Raw genomic sequence first — 20,627 nt, forward strand, 5'->3', positions numbered from 1 at the left:
GAGGAAGATTTGATACATTTATTGTTGTTTTACCAGGAATATAGAAAAGAAAGGAGTGAAGTAATTGAGCTACAATAACCATACGAGGAAGACCTAAAGAAAATAGTAGGATTATTTTTATTTAGTGAAACAAATATAGAAAAGAAGAAGAAAAAAAGAAGAAGTATTAAACCTGATGTGGAGGAAAAAGCAAAACAGTATAAGAAGATAAACTTTGGAGGCGCCTTTCCAAAGGCTGCGATGCCTCGCCTCTGAACCTGAACCTGTTGTGGAAAGAGCAACGAGGAGCCTGAATCCTGAAATCGGGATTCTGGAGTACAACAGTTCAGCTTAGAAAGACGAATCTGATTCATGTCGTATTATATCTTTCAGAGCAAGTAAAAGAAGTAGCGCAACATGTCTAATAGATTACCCCATTCTGCGTGGAAATTGCTGAGATTAAACCAAGGATTGAAACGTAAGCCTATTTATTAGCTAGATTTCAACCAATACTAGTGCGACCGGCACCTTAGGTAACCTATCTTGGTATATATATGATACTTTAATTTCTAGCCAAATACATGAACCATATATTTTTCCTACTCATTATCTTGTGTTTTATGCATCTCTGACCATGATTATTGCGGCATATCACCTGTTCATGAGTTTTTGGACCCCCTTAAATAAAGACAATTAGGTAAAGTTTACTGTATCACAGATTCTCATTTCGAACAGAAAATATATGTTTTCCTGGTTAATTGTTTACAACACCACGCTTTCCATTTACTCCAAATTAATGCAATCCTGCAGTTCTCATCTTCTTGCACAGTAATTAGGTAGTTATTTAAATCCTGGGAAAGCAATAATTAGCAAGATATGTTCAGGAAGGGGGAAGGGGTTATAAAAAGAAAATAGCTTGGTTTCCTCACTAAACGACTTGGAACTGACATTTCAACATAGTCAACCAAACAGAATTTGTGATGCCAGCGTACATTTGATATACTGTATATTCAAAATATACTTAATCAAAAATTGAGTGATTACTCAAAAGTGTCACTATTTGTAATTTGCGTATTTTATGGACACTTTTGAGTAGTTAATCCATTTTTAGTTAAGTATATTTTGAATATACAGTATGTCAAATGTACACTGGCATCACGAACTTCTGTTTATGTACGCTGGCATCAGGAATTCTGTTTGGTTGACTATGTTGACATGTGAGTTCTAAGTCGTTTAGTGAGGAAACCGAGGCTATTTTCTTTTTATAACCCCTTCCCCCTTCCTCAACATATCTTGCTAATTATTGCTTTCCCAGATTTTAAATAATCACCTAATTACTCTGCAAGAAGAGGAGAACTACAGGATTGCATTATTTTGGAGTAAATGGAGAGTGTGGTGTTGTAAAAAATTACCTTTTCCTGTAGTAAATACGTGATTTTACCGAATTTGATCCTCATTTCAACTGCAAACTAACAGAACAACCAGTTTGACTAACTTTAAGTAGCCGAACTGGTTGCTGTTATTACGACTGAAATGATGGTGAAAACCTGTTAAATCACGTTAGTTTCTACAGGAAAACATATATTTTCTGTTAAAATGCCTAAATATAAGGTCTCTTGTTTTATATTTTCTGTTAAAATGTTTAAATATAATGACTTGTTCAATTTCTGTGTCACTTCACTTGTCAAGAACGTATGTACTGTGAACGCTAACATTAGCAATGTTACGCAACGTTACCAATGTTACACTGCCATAGCTAACGTTATTAATGCTAAGATAATATTAGTATGTGTATTTTAAAACATTTTTCCATATACCCTTTACACAATATATAAAAAGGTACAAAAAGGTACAGAACCTAACAAACCTACCTAACCTACCTAACCTAACCTAAAAGTTCCAAGGTCACAACCCCTAGCTGGGGGCAGGCCCCTGGACCCCCTTTCCAGGTCACAATCCCTAGCCGGGGGCAAGCCACCAGACCCCCTTCCCAGGTCACAACCCCTATCCCTATCTTTAATTTTATATACCTGCAGGTGCAGGTATATAAAATTAAAGAAATTAATGACTTACTTCTATGACCGCGACGACGAAACTTGTGGGTAACCTGGGTTTGTTTCATAACTGAAATACAAACCACGCTATTTAATAATTTCGGCGTAGCTGAAATGACGAGCCATTAGAATTTTAATGAGGGTTCACTACCACACTGCTAGTTAGCGGGGGGTTAGGGAAGGGTAGCTTGCTACCCCCCTCACACACACCTGTGACACACCTGTGAATACTTCACTTTGCTTTTGGCTCGGGTGATGAACAGACGTGTCTGCTCTCACCCTCACTTGACTGCCATTAATCTGTTTTTGCTTTCTCTTTTTCTACAGTGTGTGTGAAGTTGGCCTCTAATAACCCTTTTACCCCCAGGCTCTTTTGAAAGTTCTAACCCTTAACCCCCAAGGGGTTATTTTTTCCCCAGCACATTTTGCAGTATATTTTTTTCAATTGCTCTAACAGCCTTAACTTTTGTCATAGAGAGGTCAGGTTGATCTCATTCTCTTGGAAAATGCCTGAATTTTCTAAAAAAATTATCAAAAATATGAAAAACAAAATTTTTATAGCATTTTTTTTGCAAGGACGTACCGGTACGTCCATGGGGATAAAGGGATGAGTTTTGTGAAACGTACCAGTACGTCCTTTGGGGGTAAAAGGGTTAATAATAATGCGTACGTGTCCTGGATTACCTGACCGCTCTTGTGGGACTTTTATGTCGGCGGTCGACACAGATCCTCACACCTTGTGTCCTCATTGTAGGGGCCAACGGTTTGATAGTGGTAATGTATGCGGTGAGTGTAGGGAGTGGTCTACCTCCCAGTGGGAGAGTTTTGCCCAGCGCCGGAAGAAGTCCAAAAGGGATATTTCTACTTCAAAGTCTTCTTTGAAGAGAGAAAATTCCAAGGCCTCTTCTTCCGTAGCCCAAACCTCCTCCGAAGCTCCCACTCGATTGGTCTCTTCCGAGAGGCCGTCGAGTGGTATCGTAGGCCGTAGTTCTGTTGACCGATCCCGGGGTGCGGGAGAGGTAGTTGCCCCCCATAGTGAGGCAGCTGCCTCTCCTCCCCCGGAGGAGTATACAGTATTGATTTCTCTGTGAATAACAATGATTTGTTACAGCTTTGGGCTTCCTTGGGGCTTCAGGGTTTGCCCTCCAAGGAAGCCCTGTTTGACATGATCAAACTGGGAGCAGCTGTTAAGCAATCGCCGACGATAGCAGACATGGATCCTCTGTCTATCATCGACGTTGTAACGTAGGCCTCCGGTGTGTCTAATCAAACTCCTGCTCCTGTTGTTGCTGAGGTAGCTGAAGGCTTAGTTGTTCCGTAACCGAAATACAAACCACGCTATTTACATTGGGTTTACCTTTTAGCGTAGCTGAAATGGCGAGCCATTAGAATTTAACGAGGGTGTAATACCCCTGCGCTAGTTAGCGGGGGGGTAGGGGAGTGGTAGCTAACTACCCCTCCCCCCCTCACACACAGTGAATGCTCCACTTTCACTTTTGGCTCGGAAATGGACAGACGTCTCTGTCTTTGTCCTCGCTTGGCAGCCATTGTTGTTTTGTCTTTACTTAATCACTTACTTTTCTTTTACTCAATGTATATGTAAACATTTTCTCATGTTTATGTATATATTTGAGTATAGAAATCAGTAAGTTTCCTTTTCAGAGTTTGTGCTTGTGTGTGTAGTGTACGATATCTCCGTGGAGAACCTCGGCAGTTTAGGCCACCATGGTATAATTTTATGGGTCGCGTTCGAGTTTGACTTCGGTCTTTCTCTCTCTCTCTTTTGAGGTCGTTCACCCTTTTACTACGTTACTACGCCTTTTGTAGCTTCCATCCCGTGTGGGGGGGTTGCTACGCCGTACGTTTTATCTCAATTAGTTTATGAATCTAATTGTATTTGTTGATTTTTCAGCTTTGTAAAACGATTCCTTTCGGGGTTTTCGTTCTTTCTTTAGTGTTCATTCATTTTTAAATTACATAATTATAATTGTTATAATTCTGTGTTGGTTACAGCTCTCCTTCCGTGAGTGTAAGTGGTTGTGAGGGCACGTGCCTGTTGTGTAATTCTTGTTTGTTCCGTAACCGAAATACAAACCACGCTATTTACAGAGGGTTTACCTTTTAGCGCAGCTGAAATGACGAGCCAATAGTTTTAACGAGGGTTAATTACCCCCGCGCTAGTTAGCGGGGGGTGGGGAAGGGTAGCTTGCTACCCCTCCCCCCTCCACACACCGGTGACTTGCTTCACTTCACTTTTGGCTCGGCGGTGATCAGACGTGTCTGCTCATCGCCCTCGTGACAGCCTTTAATTTTCTGCTTTTTCTTTTCAGCGTGTGTGTTGGTTAGAAGTTGACCTTCAGTTATTTCTTTACAATGCGTACATGCCCTGGAGTTGCCGGTCGTCCTTGTGGGACTTTCATGTCGGACGTAAATACGGATCCGCACACCCTCTGCCCTCAATGTCGGGGCCGATGGTGTGACCAGGAGAACACGTTCCGTGAGTGCAGGGAGTGGTTTGCCTCCCAGTGGGAGAGGTTTGGCCGTCGGCGTAAGAAGAAGTCCAAGAGAGACCGTTCTCCTCCGGGGTTAGCCTTGAAGGAGGAAGGTTCTCGGGACTCTTCTTCCGCCCCCCAAACCTCCTCCGAAGCTCCCCCTCGTCCGCCTCCTAAGGAGAGTCGGCCGAGTGGTAGCGCAGGCCCTTGTTCTGTTTCCCGACCTTCGGTGGGGGGAGAGGGCGTCGCCTCCCATAGCGAGGCGGTTCCCCCTCCTCCTCCGGGGGAGGTTATTGATAATGCCTTATCCAGTGATGATCTTTTACAGATTTGGTCGTCCCTGGTGCTTAAGGGCTTGCCCTCCAGGGTCGCTCTTATTGACCTTGTCTCGTTGGGGGCCGCTGTTAAGCAGTCGCCGGTGGTAGCAGAGGTAGACCCTCTGTCTATTGTCGACGTCGTGGTGACAGAGGCCTCCGACGTGGCTGGGCCTTCCGCCGCAGGTGCTGTTGCGGGTGATGGTGCTAAAGGCTCTCCTCCTCCTTCCGTACATCCTTCGAAGGGGGAAGTGAGTCCTTCGGTCTCGGCTGCTGCTCAGCTTCCTTCTGAGGGAAGTGCTTTAACGGAGACTCCCCTTCGGAGGACCGATGGTCCCGACGATCTTCCCCGAGGCCACCTCCGCCGTAAGGCTCACCGTCCGCTACGCCACAAGGGCCTCCCTTCCCCTTACAGGGGGACTAAGAGGCGCCTTTTTGGGTCTTCATCCTCCGGGGGGGACTCTCCTCGTCAGCTTCAACCTACAGCTCCGCCCTCCTTGAACCTCTCTGCAGACCGCTCACCATCTCCTGCCAGATCTTTGCCTTCTGGAGAACTCGTCACCCGACGGGCTAAGGGATCCTTCCCTTACGCGAGCAGTGCTAGCGCACAAGCGCTCTCCTGCTCGCCAGCGCCCTCCTGCTCGCCAGTGCTCTCCTGCTCGCCAAGACTCCCCTGCTCGCCGACGCTCACCTGCTCGTCGGCTCTCTCCTGATGTTCGCCCCCCTCGCCAGCGCTCTCCTGCTCGTCTGCTCTCTTCCGAGCGTCAGCGCTCATTTGAGGACCATCGCCCTGCGGTCTCTGACCACCCTTTAGTTCCTGCTGAACTCCCTGCTCACCATCTGCCTGGTCCTGTGGCTACGCAACATCGTGCTGCGAGTGTGTCAAAAACACATGTTCGCCAACGTGCCAGCGATCTCCCAGTTCCTGCTCGTGAACGCGCCGCGCCACCTGTCCTTTCACATGACACGCGTCGACCTTCTGCTCGCCAGCGATCTCCAGCTCGCCAGCGATCACCTACGCGCCAGCGATTACCTCCTCGCCAGCGTTCACCTGCTTGCCAGCGCGCACAGGCGATCTTAGTATCGCCTATTCAACACCGACAGCTAGTGCGCCAATGTCTCCAACGCTCCTGAAGGAACATGGTTCGCCAGCTTCTAGCTCGCCATCGCGCGATCGCCCGCCTGCGCATGCTGCTCGCCATCGCTCGCCATTGCACGATCGCCCTCCTGCGCATGCTGCTCGCCATCGCTCGCCCCTGCACGATCGCCCTCCTGCGGATGCTGATCACCATCGCACCCCATCACGCGATCGGCCACCTGCGCATGCTGCTCGCCATCGCTCGCCCCTGCACGATCGCCCTCCTGCGCATGCTGCTCGCCATCGCTCGCCCCTGCACGATCGCCCTCCTGCGGATGCTGATCACCATCGCACCCCATCACGCGATCATTCACCTGCGCATGCTGCTCACCATCACTTACCATTACGCGGTCATTCACCTGCGCATGCTGCTCACCATCGCACGCCAGTGCGTCGACATGCCACATCGCACCATCGCCAACTTGAGTGACTGCACTCACCAGCTCGTCATCGATCGCCTGTGGATCTACATAGCCAGCGATCTTCCTCACCTACGCGCCCGCGCGACCGCTCGCCTGTGCGCCCGCGCGATCATCCACCTGCGCGATCGCTCGCCCGCGCGACCATTCGCCTTTGCGCGACCATTCGCCCTCGCGCGACCATCGTTTGCGGCGAATTCCGCAGCCGGTGGTAGCAGCAGGAACGCGTGCTCCTAGACGGCACTCGGGATCACCTCCATCCAAACACAGGTTGGTAGTGCAGGACAAGGAGAGGTTAGTACAGCATTCTTCCCCACCTTCTTTTCAGGCAGGTACCGTCGTGTCCACTCCAAAGGATCGCCCGATCCCTTTCCCTTTAGCGAGGATTTTGGACTCTGTGTCCTTGGAGCAGCAGACTTGGTTTGGTCCTCTGGCACGGGCGTTAGTGAGGGTTATGAAACCAGCACTCGCCGGCCAGGGTAACAAACCAACGGCTGTCTCTCCTACGCTGAAGAGAAAGAGAGGAGTGGACTTCGTGGTGACTTCCCCCAGGGCGAAGTTGGTTCCCAAGAGGTCGGTCACGAAGGTCCCTTCTCCTGCACGAGTACTCTCTCCTTCTCTCGTGGACGAGGCCTTTCCATCCTCAGGTGAGTCCAGTGGGGCGGTAGTCTTCCCCTCGGCACCAGGGGGGGAGACTTCGCTTCAGGCAGGAGAATCGTCTCGTGAGGAAGGGGCCCCTCGAACCTCGTTGTTGGGATCCTGTATCCCTCCCAGGAGGGAATCCAAGGATTCCAAGACCGTCCCTAAATCCTCTGCAAGGATTCGTCAGGAACCCACGACTACCCAGGGGAATGTCCGCGTATCACCCCAGGAAGAGATTCCTGGGGCAGGAGACTTAGCTGCCAGCCCGCTGGGAGGAGAACAGCAAAAATCCGAACATGCCTTCTGGCAGGTCCTAAGCCTGATAAGGCAACTTAACAGGCTTACGGATCCAGTCATCGCCCCCCGTGAAGGCAAAGACACGATGCTGGATGAAGTGTTTGACGTTCGGAAGGCCCCTAAGACCAGTGCAGCTCTGCCCTGGTCTCGGGGGCTGAAGAGTGCCAGGGCTAGGGCCAACGCTCAGCTCGCACTTCTTGCCTCCTCCAGTCGTTCCACTGCCGGGAACAAGCTCATCCCTCCTCCTCGCCTCCAGCAGAGGAGGTATTTCGAGATCCTGGGTGAGCACAACCTCGCTCTTCCTCTCCATCACTCTGTGGAGGAGCTGGCGAAGGGAGTTCCCCTTGAGAAACTCTCTGCCCGGCAGGTGTCGTTCTCGGCGGCAGAGATCCTTAACCTCGAGAAGGTCGCTAAGTGTGCCATGCAGGCCACTTCGTGGCTGGACTTCTGGCTAGGATCTCTGGGCATCCTATTGCGATCGGAGGACTTGTCCAAGGAGACCAATAGGAAGGCCCTAGAGACCTTCTTGCTCTCGGGCACCCGCTCCATCGAGTTTTTGGCGCACCAGGTTACCACCCTGTGGGCCAACTCGGTGTTGAAGCGTCGTGATGCTGTGTCCGAGAGATTCCATCCGAAGGTCCCTGCCGTAGATGTGTGTAGGCTCCGACATGCTTCCCTTCTGGGGGAGAGCCTGTTTGAGCCTCAAGACATGGAGCGAACGGCTGAGAGGTGGAGGAAATCCAGCACGGACGCCCTCCTCCACAGGGCCCTTACAACTCGGCCCTATAAGCCTCCAGCCCCGCCACAACAGCAGCAACAGCCTCGTAAGGCTCCCAAACAGGCACCGGCAGCTAAGAAATTGGTGTCTAAGCCCCAGCCCTTTCCAGCCAAGGTCAAGAGGGGCGGTAAGTCCTCCAGGGGAGGCAAGACTCCTAGGGGTGACGGCCGCGGCCGCAAGCCCTAGGGGTGGCAGTCCCCCTGCATGTCCACCTGTGGGGGGATGCCTTCAGCGTTGCGTCCGCAGGTGGCAGCAACACGGGGCCGATGCTTGGACGGTCTCTGTGATTGGCTAAGGTTATCGCGTCCCGTTCACAACATCTCAACCTCCCCTGACAGCGAATCCAGTGTCGTTGAGCTCCTATGCCACGGGATCGGCAAAGGGGCTGGCCCTTCAGGCCGAAGTCGAGACCATGCTCGAGAAGGGTGCTCTCCAGGAGGTTGTGGACGGCTCCCTAGGCTTCTTCAGTCGACTCTTTCTTGTAGAGAAGGCTACTGGAGGCTGGAGACCTGTCATCGATCTCTCAGCTCTAAACAGGTTTGTCAAACAAACCCGGTTCAGCATGGAGACAGCAGACACGGTCAGACTTGCGGTGAGACCACAAGACTTCATGTGTACACTGGATCTAAAGGACGCGTACTTCCAGATCCCAATCCATCCGTTTTCCAGGAAGTACCTGAGATTCTGCCTAGACAACAAGATCTACCAGTTCAAGGTGCTGTGTTTCGGTCTCTCCACAGCTCCTCAGGTGTTCACCAGAGTGTTCACCCTGATTTCATCTTGGGCGCACAGGAACGGCATTCGTCTCCTTCGTTACCTGGACGATTGGCTGATCCTAGCAGACTCGGAGTCGACCCTTCTTCGGCACCGAGACAGGCTTCTGGATCTTTGCCAGGATCTGGGGATCGTGGTAAACCTCGAGAAGTCCTCTCTGCAGCCGTCCCAACGACTGGTTTATCTAGGCATGCTAATAGACACCAATCTCCACAAAGCCTTTCCATCAGACGACCGGATAGCAAGGCTGAGGAGGGTGGCGGAACCCTTCCTCAGGCGAAAAGAACTCCCCGCCAAATCGTGGTTGCGTCTCTTAGGCCACCTATCCTCCCTGGCCCGTCTGGTTCCAAACAGCCGCCTCAGGATGAAATCCCTTCAATGGCGGCTCAAGTCCCGGTGGAATCTAGGATCCGATTCCCCGGACATTCGGATCCCAATGGGGTCTCTGGAACAGACGGACTTGCGGTGGTGGCTGGCCGACGAGAACCTGCGGAAGGGAGTGAGTCTTCTCGTCCTCCCCCGGAATTGACTCTGTTTTCGGACGCGTCAAAAGAAGGGTGGGGGGGCGCACATTCTGAACCAGAGGGCCTCAGGCCTTTGGTCAGAATCAGAAAAGTGCCTACACATCAACCTGCTAGAATTGAAGGCCGTCTTTCTGGCTCTTCAGCAGTTCCAACGGTCCCTGGCGGGTCACTCCGTGGTGGTGATGAGCGACAACACCACGGTAGTGGCTTATATCAACAAGCAGGGAGGCACTTTTTCGCAACAGCTATCCCATCTTGCAGTAGAGACTCTGAGGTGGACCGAAACCCACTCGATAACACTATCAGCTCGTTTCATTCCTGGCAAGAGGAATGTGCTCGCCGACAGTCTGAGCAGGGCTTCGCAGATAGTGAGTACCGAGTGGTCTTTGGATCCTCAGATAGCCAACAAAGTCCTAACTTTGTGGGGTTCCCCGACTGTGGACTTGTTCGCGACAGCCTTGAACTTCAAGCTGCCCCTGTACTGCTCACCAGTCCCGGACCCCAAGGCACTCTGGCAAGATGCTTTCCAGCAACGGTGGGACAACATCGACGTGTACGCCTTCCCACCATTCTGTCTGATGAGAAGGGTGCTCAACAGGACCAGACTATCGGTCAACTGTTCCATGACTCTGGTAGCTCCGCTATGGCATCACGCGGAATGGTTTCCGGACCTTCTGCAACTCCTGATGGAACTCCCAAGGGAGCTTCCTCCACGACACGAGCTTCTCAGACAACCCCACTCCGGCGTCCCTCACAGGGCCGTAGCCTCGCTTCGGCTTCATGCCTGGAGACTATCCAGCGTCTCCTCGCGGAGAGAGGCTTTTCGCAACAGGTTGCGGAGAGAATGTCTCGGCACCTGCGAAGGTCCTCTGAGGGAGTCTACCAAGCAAAGTGGAGAGTCTTTTGTGGTTGGTGTCGTGGAAGGGGTATCTCTCCACTCAATGCCACTATTCCAGCAATAGCGGACTTCCTCGTGTATCTGCGAGAAGAAATGCGCCTTTCTGTCTCGGCAGTGAAAGGCTATCGCTCAGCCTTAAGCTTGGCCTTCAGATCAAAGGGCGTGGATATTTCTTCATCGCTAGAACTCTCTTTACTCATACGTAGCTATGAGCTTACCTGCCCCCAGTCGGAAGTGAGACCCCCTCCTTGGAACGTGGTTCGAGTCCTCAGGTCTCTTAAGAGACCTCCCTTCGAGCCATTACGCCAGGCCTCCGATCGCCACCTGTCTTGGAAGACGGCTTTCCTACTCGCCTTGGCTTCGGCCAAGCGAGTTAGTGAACTTCATGGTCTCTCGTACGACATCGCCCATTCAAGGGGATGGGGGGAGGTAACGTTCAGGTTCGTCCCTGAGTTTGTGGCCAAGACTCAGAATCCTGGAGTGCCGGATCCTCGGTTCGACTCTTTCAGGATCGCGAGTCTCCGTTCTGTAACAAACGACCCAGACCAGCTGCTACTATGTCCAGTGAGGTGTCTGAGGCACTACTTGAAGAGAACGGCTGCAGTCCGTCCTCATGTGCGAGCTTTGTTTGTGAGCACAGGCAGGACAAAGAGGAGGGTCACCAGGAACACCATCTCAGCTTGGATTCGAAGGGTTATCCACCATGCCCTGAATCCTGACCCTCCTCCGTCACGTCGCCCTCGGGCCCACGATGTCAGGGGTATTGCTACATCCCTGGCCTTCAAGAGAAACTTCTCTGTGACGCAGGTACTTCAAGCTGGGGTCTGGAAGCGTCAAACGACCTTCACAGCCCACTACCTGCAAGACGTGACCCACAGGAGCCTCGATACGTTTTCTATCGGCCCTGTGGTGGCTGCACAACAGCTGGTCTAACCTCAAGCTCCTTTTTGGACAAGTAGCAGTAGGTTGAGGGCGTTGTTACCCGGTCTTAGTCTGCGTGAATGAAAGAGTATGTCTGACCCTTACTTCTTTCTTCATTTTCCCCTCTCTTGGGGAAGCAGCATCCTGGTCCTCGCATAGCTGACCTCGACCTCTGCAGGTAACCCATGCTTCTTTGTGCTCCTAGTATTAAGCTTAATACTGTTGCGTCTCATATACCCTGACGAGGTGGTATGGGGAACGTCCTATCCTAGAATTCCTATCTGAAGGTCTCAAGGTCAACTTCATAGGACGAGTCACACTCTCCTCCTCACACTGCTTATGTAGGCCACTCGTTCCTAGCGATGCTAGGAACTTGAGAGGTACAGGGGCTCCCTCTCTCTAGTGCTGCTCACTGAGGGATCGAGCCCCCGGGCAAGCCGAAGTCAGTAAGACTGGGGACTTTCCACCCTTCCTAAGGGGTAAGTCACCCTCTGTAAATAGCGTGGTTTGTATTTCGGTTACGGAACAAATGACAAATTCGAAGATAATTTGTATTTTTCCTAACCATACAAACCCTAGCTATTTACACATATGTGCTCGCCATCCCTGACCCCCAAGTCAAGTCCTACCTCTAAGTGAAGTGAAGCAAGTCACCGGTGTGTGGAGGGGGGAGGGGTAGCAAGCTACCCTTCCCCACCCCCCGCCAACTAGCGCGGGGGTAATTAACCCTCGTTAAAACTATTGGCTGGTCATTTCAGCTGCGCTAAAAGGTAAACCCTCTGTAAATAGCTAAGGTTTGTATGGTTAGGAAAAATACAAATTATCTTCGAATTTGTCATGTTCCTTTCCCTCGGGATTCCTCTTCGGAGCCTTCCCGGGGGAATGAATGTGTACTAATGATTTTTTTTTAATTTTTTTTTTTTTACAGTTACCGATCTAGTTCGTTTCTGTAATATGTGATGTGGCAACGGTGTGAGCTGTCTTGTTGAGGCCTGGGGATTCGGCTGTTGCTGCCTCCCCTATGGATTTTCGTCAGGGGCGTGTCTCCTTCTTCTGGAAGTACTCCCGTGACGATTGACAGCTCTCCACTTCATTTTAGAACTCTCAGGAGGCTCGCCTCCTTTGGTGGGTAACTTTCCTTCCGAGGGAAGTTTTTTCCTGTCCAGGCTTGAGTTTTTCCCTTTTTGGGGGGTTCTTCTCTTGCCTTTTTTTCGTGCGACTATGCTCTTGGTGCTGAGCGGTCGCACCTGCAGTTTCGCTCAAGGGGCTGGGCAACTGCAGGAGCCCCTCTTCGGAGGATTGCTCCTTTTAGGTCACTGGCTGACCAGTCTCTTCTACAAAGTGTTTCTCTTTCGTTCGCGAGAGAGTACACTCATAGAGACTCCTCTTCGAAGGATTCTTCTGCTGTTGTTGCTGTTGGCCTCCTTCGCCGTAAGGCTCACCGTCCGCCTCGTTGTAAGGGCCTCCCATCTCCCTATAAGGGTGCTAAGAGGCACCTTTTTGAATCTCCGTATGCAGCCTACAACTCCTTCTTCTTGATCTTCCGCCCCTGGTGCAGATGGACAGCAGTCTGACCTCGTCTTCCGACGGGCAACGGTCTTCCCGACGGACAGCGGTCTTCCGACGGACATCAGTCTCCCTACGGACAGACAACGGTCTTCCGACGGACATCAGCCTCCCGATGGACAACGATCCCTTCGGGGCAAAGGGTTGCCTCCCACGGGGGTTCTTCCCTTGCGTGTCAGGGTTCCCCTGCACGTCCTTCTGCTGTGTTCTCTCCTGCTCAGTGTTAGCGCACAGACGCTCTCCTGCTCCTGCTCAGTGTTAGCACACAGGCGCTCTCCTGCTCATCAGCGCTTTCCTGATCACTAGCGCTCTCCTGTTCGTCAGCGCTCTCCTGTTCGTCAGCGCTCTCATGATGATCATCTCTGCTGTTCCTGTTGGTTCCTGTTACGCGCCCTGTGCGCCCACGTTCGCCCTTGCGATCTAGAACTTCGGTTCAGGTCTTGGACAAGGACTCATCTTCTACGCACAGGCTTCCACGCGTTGCCTTCTGCTCGCCAGCGACCATAGACATGTCAACGTTCACATGCTCGTCAGCGATCTCCTACGCGTCAACGATGGCCATCGATCTGCCACGCGTGTCAGTTCCCCTGGAGACCATCAGTAGCGATCTAGCGCTCGCCTGCTGTGGACCACGATCTCCGGTAGCTGAGTCTTGCTGTAGATCTTCCACCTGCTCTCCAGCGCTCACCTTTACTTCTGTCCTTCTGTGCGCCAGCTTTCTTCAATCGCCAGCGCACATCTGCGCGCCCTTTTTTGCCACGCACCAATGTGCGCCAACGGTTTTCTGACCGTCTAGGATCGCCTGATTAACAGCTTGCTTCAGCGCTCACCTTCCTGATGCTCCTGCGCGCTAGCGTTTTGTTAACGCACCACCGCTCGCCTTCGCGCCGTCGCTTGCCAACGCTTGCCGACGCGCCTTCACTTTCCTACGGGCTATCGCTTGCCAGAACGCGCCATCGCTCGTCAACGCGCCATCGCTCGTCAACGCGCCATCGCCCGCCTACACGTAATCGGTCTCCCGACCGCCTGCGCTCACCCGCGCGCCCACGTGCCTGCGCGTCCACACGCCCACGTGCCCGCGCTACCGCACGCCCACGTGCCTGCACGCCCACGTGCCTGCACGCCTACGCTCATGCGCGACTGCGCACATGCTCTCCAATGTTCGCCCGCGCGCGAACCAACGGACGGACGGTGTTCTGTCGCGTGGACGGTGTTCCGTCGCGTGGACGGTGTTCCGTCGCGCGGACGGACGGTGTTCCGTCGCTCGGACCGACGGTGTTCCGTCGCGCGGACCGGTTTGGGAGCACGGAGGACACAGGGGAGAGTCACCAGTATACCTCTTCAGCTCGGACTCAAGGGCATTCATCTCGACCTGAATCCAGACCCTCCCCCGTCACGTCGCCCTACAGCACGATGTCGGATACATCGCAACGTCCCTCGCTTTCGAGTAGAACTACTCTGTGACCCAGGTTTTACAAGCTGGTGTCTGGAAGCGTCTAATGACCTTCGCAGCCCGCTTCCTGCAGGACGTGACCCACAGGAGTATCGATACGTTTCTATCGCTCTGTGGTGGCTACACTACAGCTGGTCTAACCTCAGGCTCCTTTTTGGACAGGTAGCAGAAGGTTGAGGGCATTGTTATCAGGTTTTAGTCTGCATGAATGAAAGAAGTATGTCTGGCCCTTACTTCTTTCTTCATCGTCCCCTCTACTGGGGAAGCAGCATCCTGGTCTCTGCATAGCTGACCTCAAACCTCTGCAGGTAAACCATGCTTCCTTGTGTTCCGAGTATTGAGTCAATACTGTCGCGTCCCCCATACCCTGACGAGGTGGTATTGGGAACGTCCTAACCCAGAGTTCCTTTTGGAACTCCAGGTCAACTGCCTAGGACGGGTCACACTTTCTTCCTTCACACACAAGCTTATGTAGGCCCCATGTTTCCTTGCGGAGCAAGGAACTTGTGAGGTGCAGGGACTCCTTTTCTCGAGTGCGACTCACTCGGATTCTGAGTCCCCGGGTAAGCCAAAGCCAGTATGGCTGGGGACTTTCCACCCTTCCCAAGGGGTTAGTCACCCAATGTAAATAGCGTGGTTTGTATTTCGGTTACAGAACAAATGGCAAATTCGGAGATAATTTGTATTTTTCCTAACCATACAAACCTTAGCTATTTACATATATTTGCCTGCCAGCCCTGTCCCCCAAGTCAAGTCCTACCTCTAAGTGAAGTGAGACATTTCACCGGTGTGTGAGGGAGGGAGGGGTAGCAAGCTACCCCTCCCCCTACCCCTGCTAACTAGCGCGGGGAAGGAAACCCTCGTTAAAATCTAATGGCTCGTCATTTCAGGTACGCCGAAAGTAATACCCAATGTAAATAGCTAAGGTTTGTATGGTTAGGAAAAATACAAATTATCTCCGAATTTGTCATTTTTATGATAAAGCAAAGTTTTACTAATACTTACCTGGCAGTTATATATATTCTAACCCACCCACCTCCCCTCATGAGACAGGTCGGGCATAGGTGAACTGAAGAATAGAAAACGGGAATGATTCCTTGTACCACCCTGTAAGGGTTGTTAACCACCTAACCGCCCAACCACCACAAGGCGGTTGCCGCGTTTTGAAAAATTCTGCCGAAAGTAGAGACATTAGCTATACTGTATATATATAACTGCCAGGTAAGTATTCATAAAACTTTGTTTTATCATAAAAACTCCATTTTGTTGTTAGAAATTACTGTGTACAAATTGGAAACTCTTATTCATCATATGAACCCTTAAACAGTGGGGTACCTCAGGGAGTGTACTTGGCTCAATCTTATTCTGCATCTATACTATTGATCTATCGAAAATACTACAAAGGCATGGCGTGAAGTTTAAACTATTTGCAGATGACACACATTTTTACTTGATAAATGATGTACATGACAATACTGAAACTCTAAACCGAATCCTTGATAGTTTTAGAAAATGGATGACATTTAATCAACTAAAATTAAATGAGAACAAAAATGAATTCATGGTGGTGGGCAAGAGAAAGAGCGTGAGAAACTTAGGTGATATTTGAATGAACATAAATAATTACTCGGTGCTGATATCTAGCAAAGTTTGAGATCTAGGTGTATTTCTTGACTAACCTGTCTCTAAATGACCAAATAAATAATGTAATAAAAATTGCTGGTTATCATCCAAGAAATATTGCGTTTATAAAAAAGTACCTGGATGAAAATTTTGTAAAGAAACTTGTGATAAACTGTGTTATTACCAGGATTGACTACTGCAACTCTATCTATTAAAATTTACCAAAAGTGCAACTTAAGAAGTTACAAAACATAATAAACAGAGGAGCAAGACTAATAAAAGGTGTCCCACTTAGAGAAAGGATCACCCTTATACTAAATGATTTACACTGGCTGCCGATTAAAGCGAGAATTGAATTTAAAATATATACGATGAACCACCAAGTTATTTTTGTGTCCTTTTATATTGGTCATCAAAGGTATTTTTTCTTAGCTTCTTTCATAAAATCCTTTATTCATCAAGTTGTTCACCTATTTGTGAATTTTGAAGGATCTCTTCCCCCATGTCCTCATTTTTGCAAAATACTTAAGAGAACTGCTACATATTGCGCAGCCAACAAATCGTGTCGACACAAGAATAGTTACAGATGGCTTCAAACTATTGAAACCTAGATATATGTCTACTGTAGGCTCCATAGCCTCTAAATTTGCGGCCCCGAGACTCAAGAGGAAACTGAAGACTCTTATTTCATGAGTCTTTGACAGTGACGATTTATCAGTAAATGAACAATACGCGATCTGAAATGTTAAATACTCTGAACGAACAAGGTAAAACGACAGTGGAGGTCCTGTAGAGAGTGGGGTTCCCCTGCTGTATGGGATGGGAAAAGCAGCCATCAAAGTGAAGTTAGTAAAGGAAATGGCTGGTTGCTATGAAATAAGTGGCTAAAGTATTTATAGAGATGTGAGGTATAGAGGTACACTTGGTACTTGCAGTATTGCTTTACAAAAAGTTTTTCAGCACATTTCTGTATAAAACATCAGTAAATCCCTTTTCAGTGCTTATATTGATTTTACAAATAGTGTTAGGTAAATTTTTCTTTGTTCTGTAACTGAAATACAAACCACGCTATTTAATATGGGGGTTATTACTTCGGTGTAGCTGAAATGACGAGCCGTTAGAATTTTAACGTGGGTTTACAACACCACCGCTAGTTAGCGGGGGGTAGGGAGGGGTAGCTTGCTACCCCCCCTCCCCCCCCCCCCTCACACACACCTCTGAATACTTCACTTTGCTTTTGGCTCGGGTGATGAACAGACGTGTCTGCTCTCACCCTCACTTGACTGCCATTAATCTGTTTTTGCTTTCTCTTTTTCTACAGAGTGTGTGAAGTTGGCCTCTATTAATAATAATGCGTACGTGTCCTGGATTACCTGACCGCCCTTGTGGGACTTTTATGTCGGCGGTCGACACAGATCCTCACACCTTGTGTTCTCATTGTAGGGGCCAACGGTGTGATAGTGGTAATGTATGCGGTGAGTGTAGGGAGTGGTCTACCTCCCAGTGGGAGAGGTTTGCCCGGCGCCGGAAGAAGAAGGCCAAAAGGGATTTGTTCCGTAATCGAAATACAAACCACGCTATTTACATTGGGTATTGCTTTCGGCGTAGCTGAAATGACGAGCCATTAGATTTTAACGAGGGTTTCCTACCCCGCGCTAGTTAGCAGGGGTAGGGGGAGGGGTAGCTTGCTACCTCTCCCTCCCTCACACACCGGTGAAATGTCTCACTTCACTTTTGGCTCGGACGATGGGCAGACGTGCCAGGCTTCGTCCTCGCTTGGCAGCCATTATTTGTTTTGTCTTTACTTAATCACTTACTCTTCTTTTACTCAATATATATGTACTGTAAACATTTTTTCGTGTTTATGTATATATTTGAGTATAGAAATCAGTAAGTTTCCTTTTCAGAGTTTGTGCTTGTGTGTGTAGTGTACGATATCTCCGTGGAGCCCTCGGCAGTTAGGCCACCACGGTGTAATTTCATGGGTCGCGATCGAGTTTGACTACAGTCTTTCTCTCTCTCTCTTTTGAGGTCGTTCACCCTTTACTATGTTTTACCTTTACTACGTCTGAGTAGCTTCCTTTCCGGGTGGGTGGGGTTGCTACGCCGTACGTTGTCTCAATTAGTTTATGAATCTAATTGTATTTGTTGGTTGTTCAGCTTTTGTAGAACGTTTCCCTTCGGGGTTTTCGTTTTTTATTTAGTGTTCATTCATTTTTAAATTACATAATTACATAGTTACATAATTATAATTGTTATAATTCTGTGTTTGGTACAGCTCTCTTTCCGTGAGTGTAAGTGGTTGTGAAGGCACGTGCCTGTTGTGTAATTCTTGTGTTCTTTTCCCTCGGGATTCCTCTTCGGAGTCTTCCCGGGGGAATGAATGTTAACTAATGACTTTTGTTTTTATTTTTCACAGTTAACGATCTACAGTAGTTCGTTTCTGTAATGTGACAACGGAGTGAGCTGTCTTGTTGAGGCCTGGGGAATCTGCTGTTGCTGCCTCCCCTATAGATCTTCGTCAGGGGCGTGTCTCCTTCTCCTGGAAGTACTCCCGTGACGACTGACAGCTCTCCAGTTCATTTTAGAACACTCAGGAGGCTCGTCTCCTTTGGTGGGTAACTTTCCTTCCGAGGGAAGTTTTCCTGTCCAGGCTTGAGTTTTTTTCCCTTTGGGGGGATCTCCTCTTGCCTTTTTTTAGTGCGACTATGCTCTTGGTGCTGAGCGGTCGCACCTGCAGTTACGCTCAAGGGGCTGGGCAACTGCAGGAGCCCCTCTTCGGAGGATTGCTCTTTTTAGGTCACTGGCTGACCCGTCTCTTCTACGAAGTGTTTTTCTCTCGTTCACGAGGGAGGACACTCATAGAGACTCCTCTTCGGAGGACTCTTCCGCTGTTGTTGCTGTTGGCTGCCTTTGCCGTAACGCTCACCGTCCGCTACGTCGTAAGGGCCTCCCATCTCCCTATAAGGGTGCTAAGAGGCGCCTTTTTGAATCTTCTCCTCGTCGTATGCAGCTTGCAGCTCCTTCCTGCTTAGATCTCTCCGGGGGTCGATCTCCAGTGCCTTCCAGACCTTCCGCCCCTGGCGTAGATGGACAGCAGTCTGACCTCGTCATCCGACGCGCAATGGTCCCTTTGGGGCAAAGGGTTGCCTCCCACGGTGTGGGTGCTTCCCTTGCGCGTCAGGGTTCCGTGCGCGCCCTTCTGCAGTGTTAGCGCACAGGCGCTCTCCTGCTCGTCAGCGTTCTCCTGATCGCTAGCACTCTCCTGTTTGCCAACGCTCTCCTGTTCGTCAGCGCTCTCCTGATGATCATCGCCCCTCTGCTCGCCAGCGCTCTCCTGAGGACTCCGAACATCCTGCTGTTCCTGTTGTGCGCCCTGCGCGCCATCGGTGTCCTGAGCGCTCTAGATCTCCTGCCGTCAGAGCGCACCTAAGCTCCCAGTTCCTGATACGCGCCCTGTGCGCCCCCGTTCGCCCGCGCAACCTGGAACTTTGGTTCAGGTCTTGGACAAGGACTCTTCTCTCCTCGCCCTCGCGATCCGGCTCGTCAGCCTGTTCCAGCGCAGTAACGCTCGCTGTCGCCTATGCGTGCTTCTAAAGCTACTCTATACACAGGATTCCCGGCGTCGCCCTTTTGCTCGCCAGCGATCTCCAGCTCGCCAGCGACCACAGACGCGTCAATGTTCGCCTGCTCGTCAGCGATCTCCTGTGCGTCAACGATCCCCAGCGCGTCAGCGATCCCCTGAACATCGGCGATCTCCTGACCGCCGGCGTTCACCAACACACCATCGATCGCCTACTCGCTAACGATCTTCCACACGTTACAGGTTCCCTGGACACCATCAGTAGCGATCTAGCGCTCGCCTGCTGTGGACCACGATCTCCGGTAGCTGAGTCTTGCCGTGGATCTTCCTCCTGCTCGCCGGCGCTCACCTTTACTTCTGTCCTTCTGTGCGCCAGCTTTCTTCAAATCGCCAGCGCACACCTGCGCGCCCTTTCCTGCCACTCACCAATGGGCGCCAACGGTTTTTCCTGAACGTACAGGATCGCCTGATTGACAGCTCGCATCAGCGCTCGCCGTCAACCGTCCCTAGTTTCTCACGCGTCAGCGATCTTCTACGCGCCCACGCGATTCTTCGCCTGCGCGCTAGCGTTTTGTTAACGCGCCATCGCTTGCCAACGCGCCATCGCTTGCCAACGCGCCTTCACTCGCCTACGGGCCATTGCTCGCCAAGACGCGCCATCGCCTGCCTACGCGCCATCGGTCTCCCGACCGCCTGCGCTCGGCCGCGCGCCCACGTGCCTACGCGACCACGTGCCTACGCGACCACACGCCCACAGGCCCGCGCGACCGCACGCCCACGTGCCCGCGCGCCCGCGCACATGCGCACGAATGTTCGCCCGAACCAACGGTGTTCCATCGTGCGAGCGCCAGCTCGATTCCTGCAGTAAGCCATTGCTTGCCTACGTCTCATCGCTCTCCTGTCAACTATTGGATTTCGACCGCCAGCTCTCGCCCTTCCAACCACGCCCGTCCTCCTTCTGCGCTCCCTCGCGCACTTTCGTCTGCGCTCCCTCGCGCACTTTCGTCTGCGCTCCTGCGTGCCCGTGCACGGGCGCTTCCACGTTTGCCCACGCGCGAACCATTGATTTACCATCGCGCGAGCGCTAGGGCAATTGCGACCGCGATTCCCGTCGGGGTTTCGCAACACGGCCAGCCTGGCGAGTCTTCTGGAGCGCGTATTTCCAGAGGACG

At 51.0% G+C, this 20,627-nt stretch overlaps 1 protein-coding gene across 1 annotated transcript in view; it reads left to right on the forward strand.

Moving 5' to 3' along the window:
• Positions 1-231: 231 nt before the first annotated feature.
• The window catches only part of LOC137645741 (uncharacterized), a 326,800-nt gene continuing 306,404 nt past the window's right edge, over positions 232-20,627 (forward strand). Inside the window, exon 1 of the mRNA XM_068378640.1 lies at positions 232-457. Within this exon, the coding sequence (XP_068234741.1) occupies positions 397-457 (61 nt within the window). The 5' untranslated portion in view covers positions 232-396. The remainder of the gene's footprint in view (positions 458-20,627) is intronic.

The sequence above is a fragment of the Palaemon carinicauda genome, chromosome 8, assembly GCF_036898095.1.
Source record: "Palaemon carinicauda isolate YSFRI2023 chromosome 8, ASM3689809v2, whole genome shotgun sequence".
Lineage (NCBI taxonomy): Eukaryota > Metazoa > Arthropoda > Malacostraca > Decapoda > Palaemonidae > Palaemon > Palaemon carinicauda.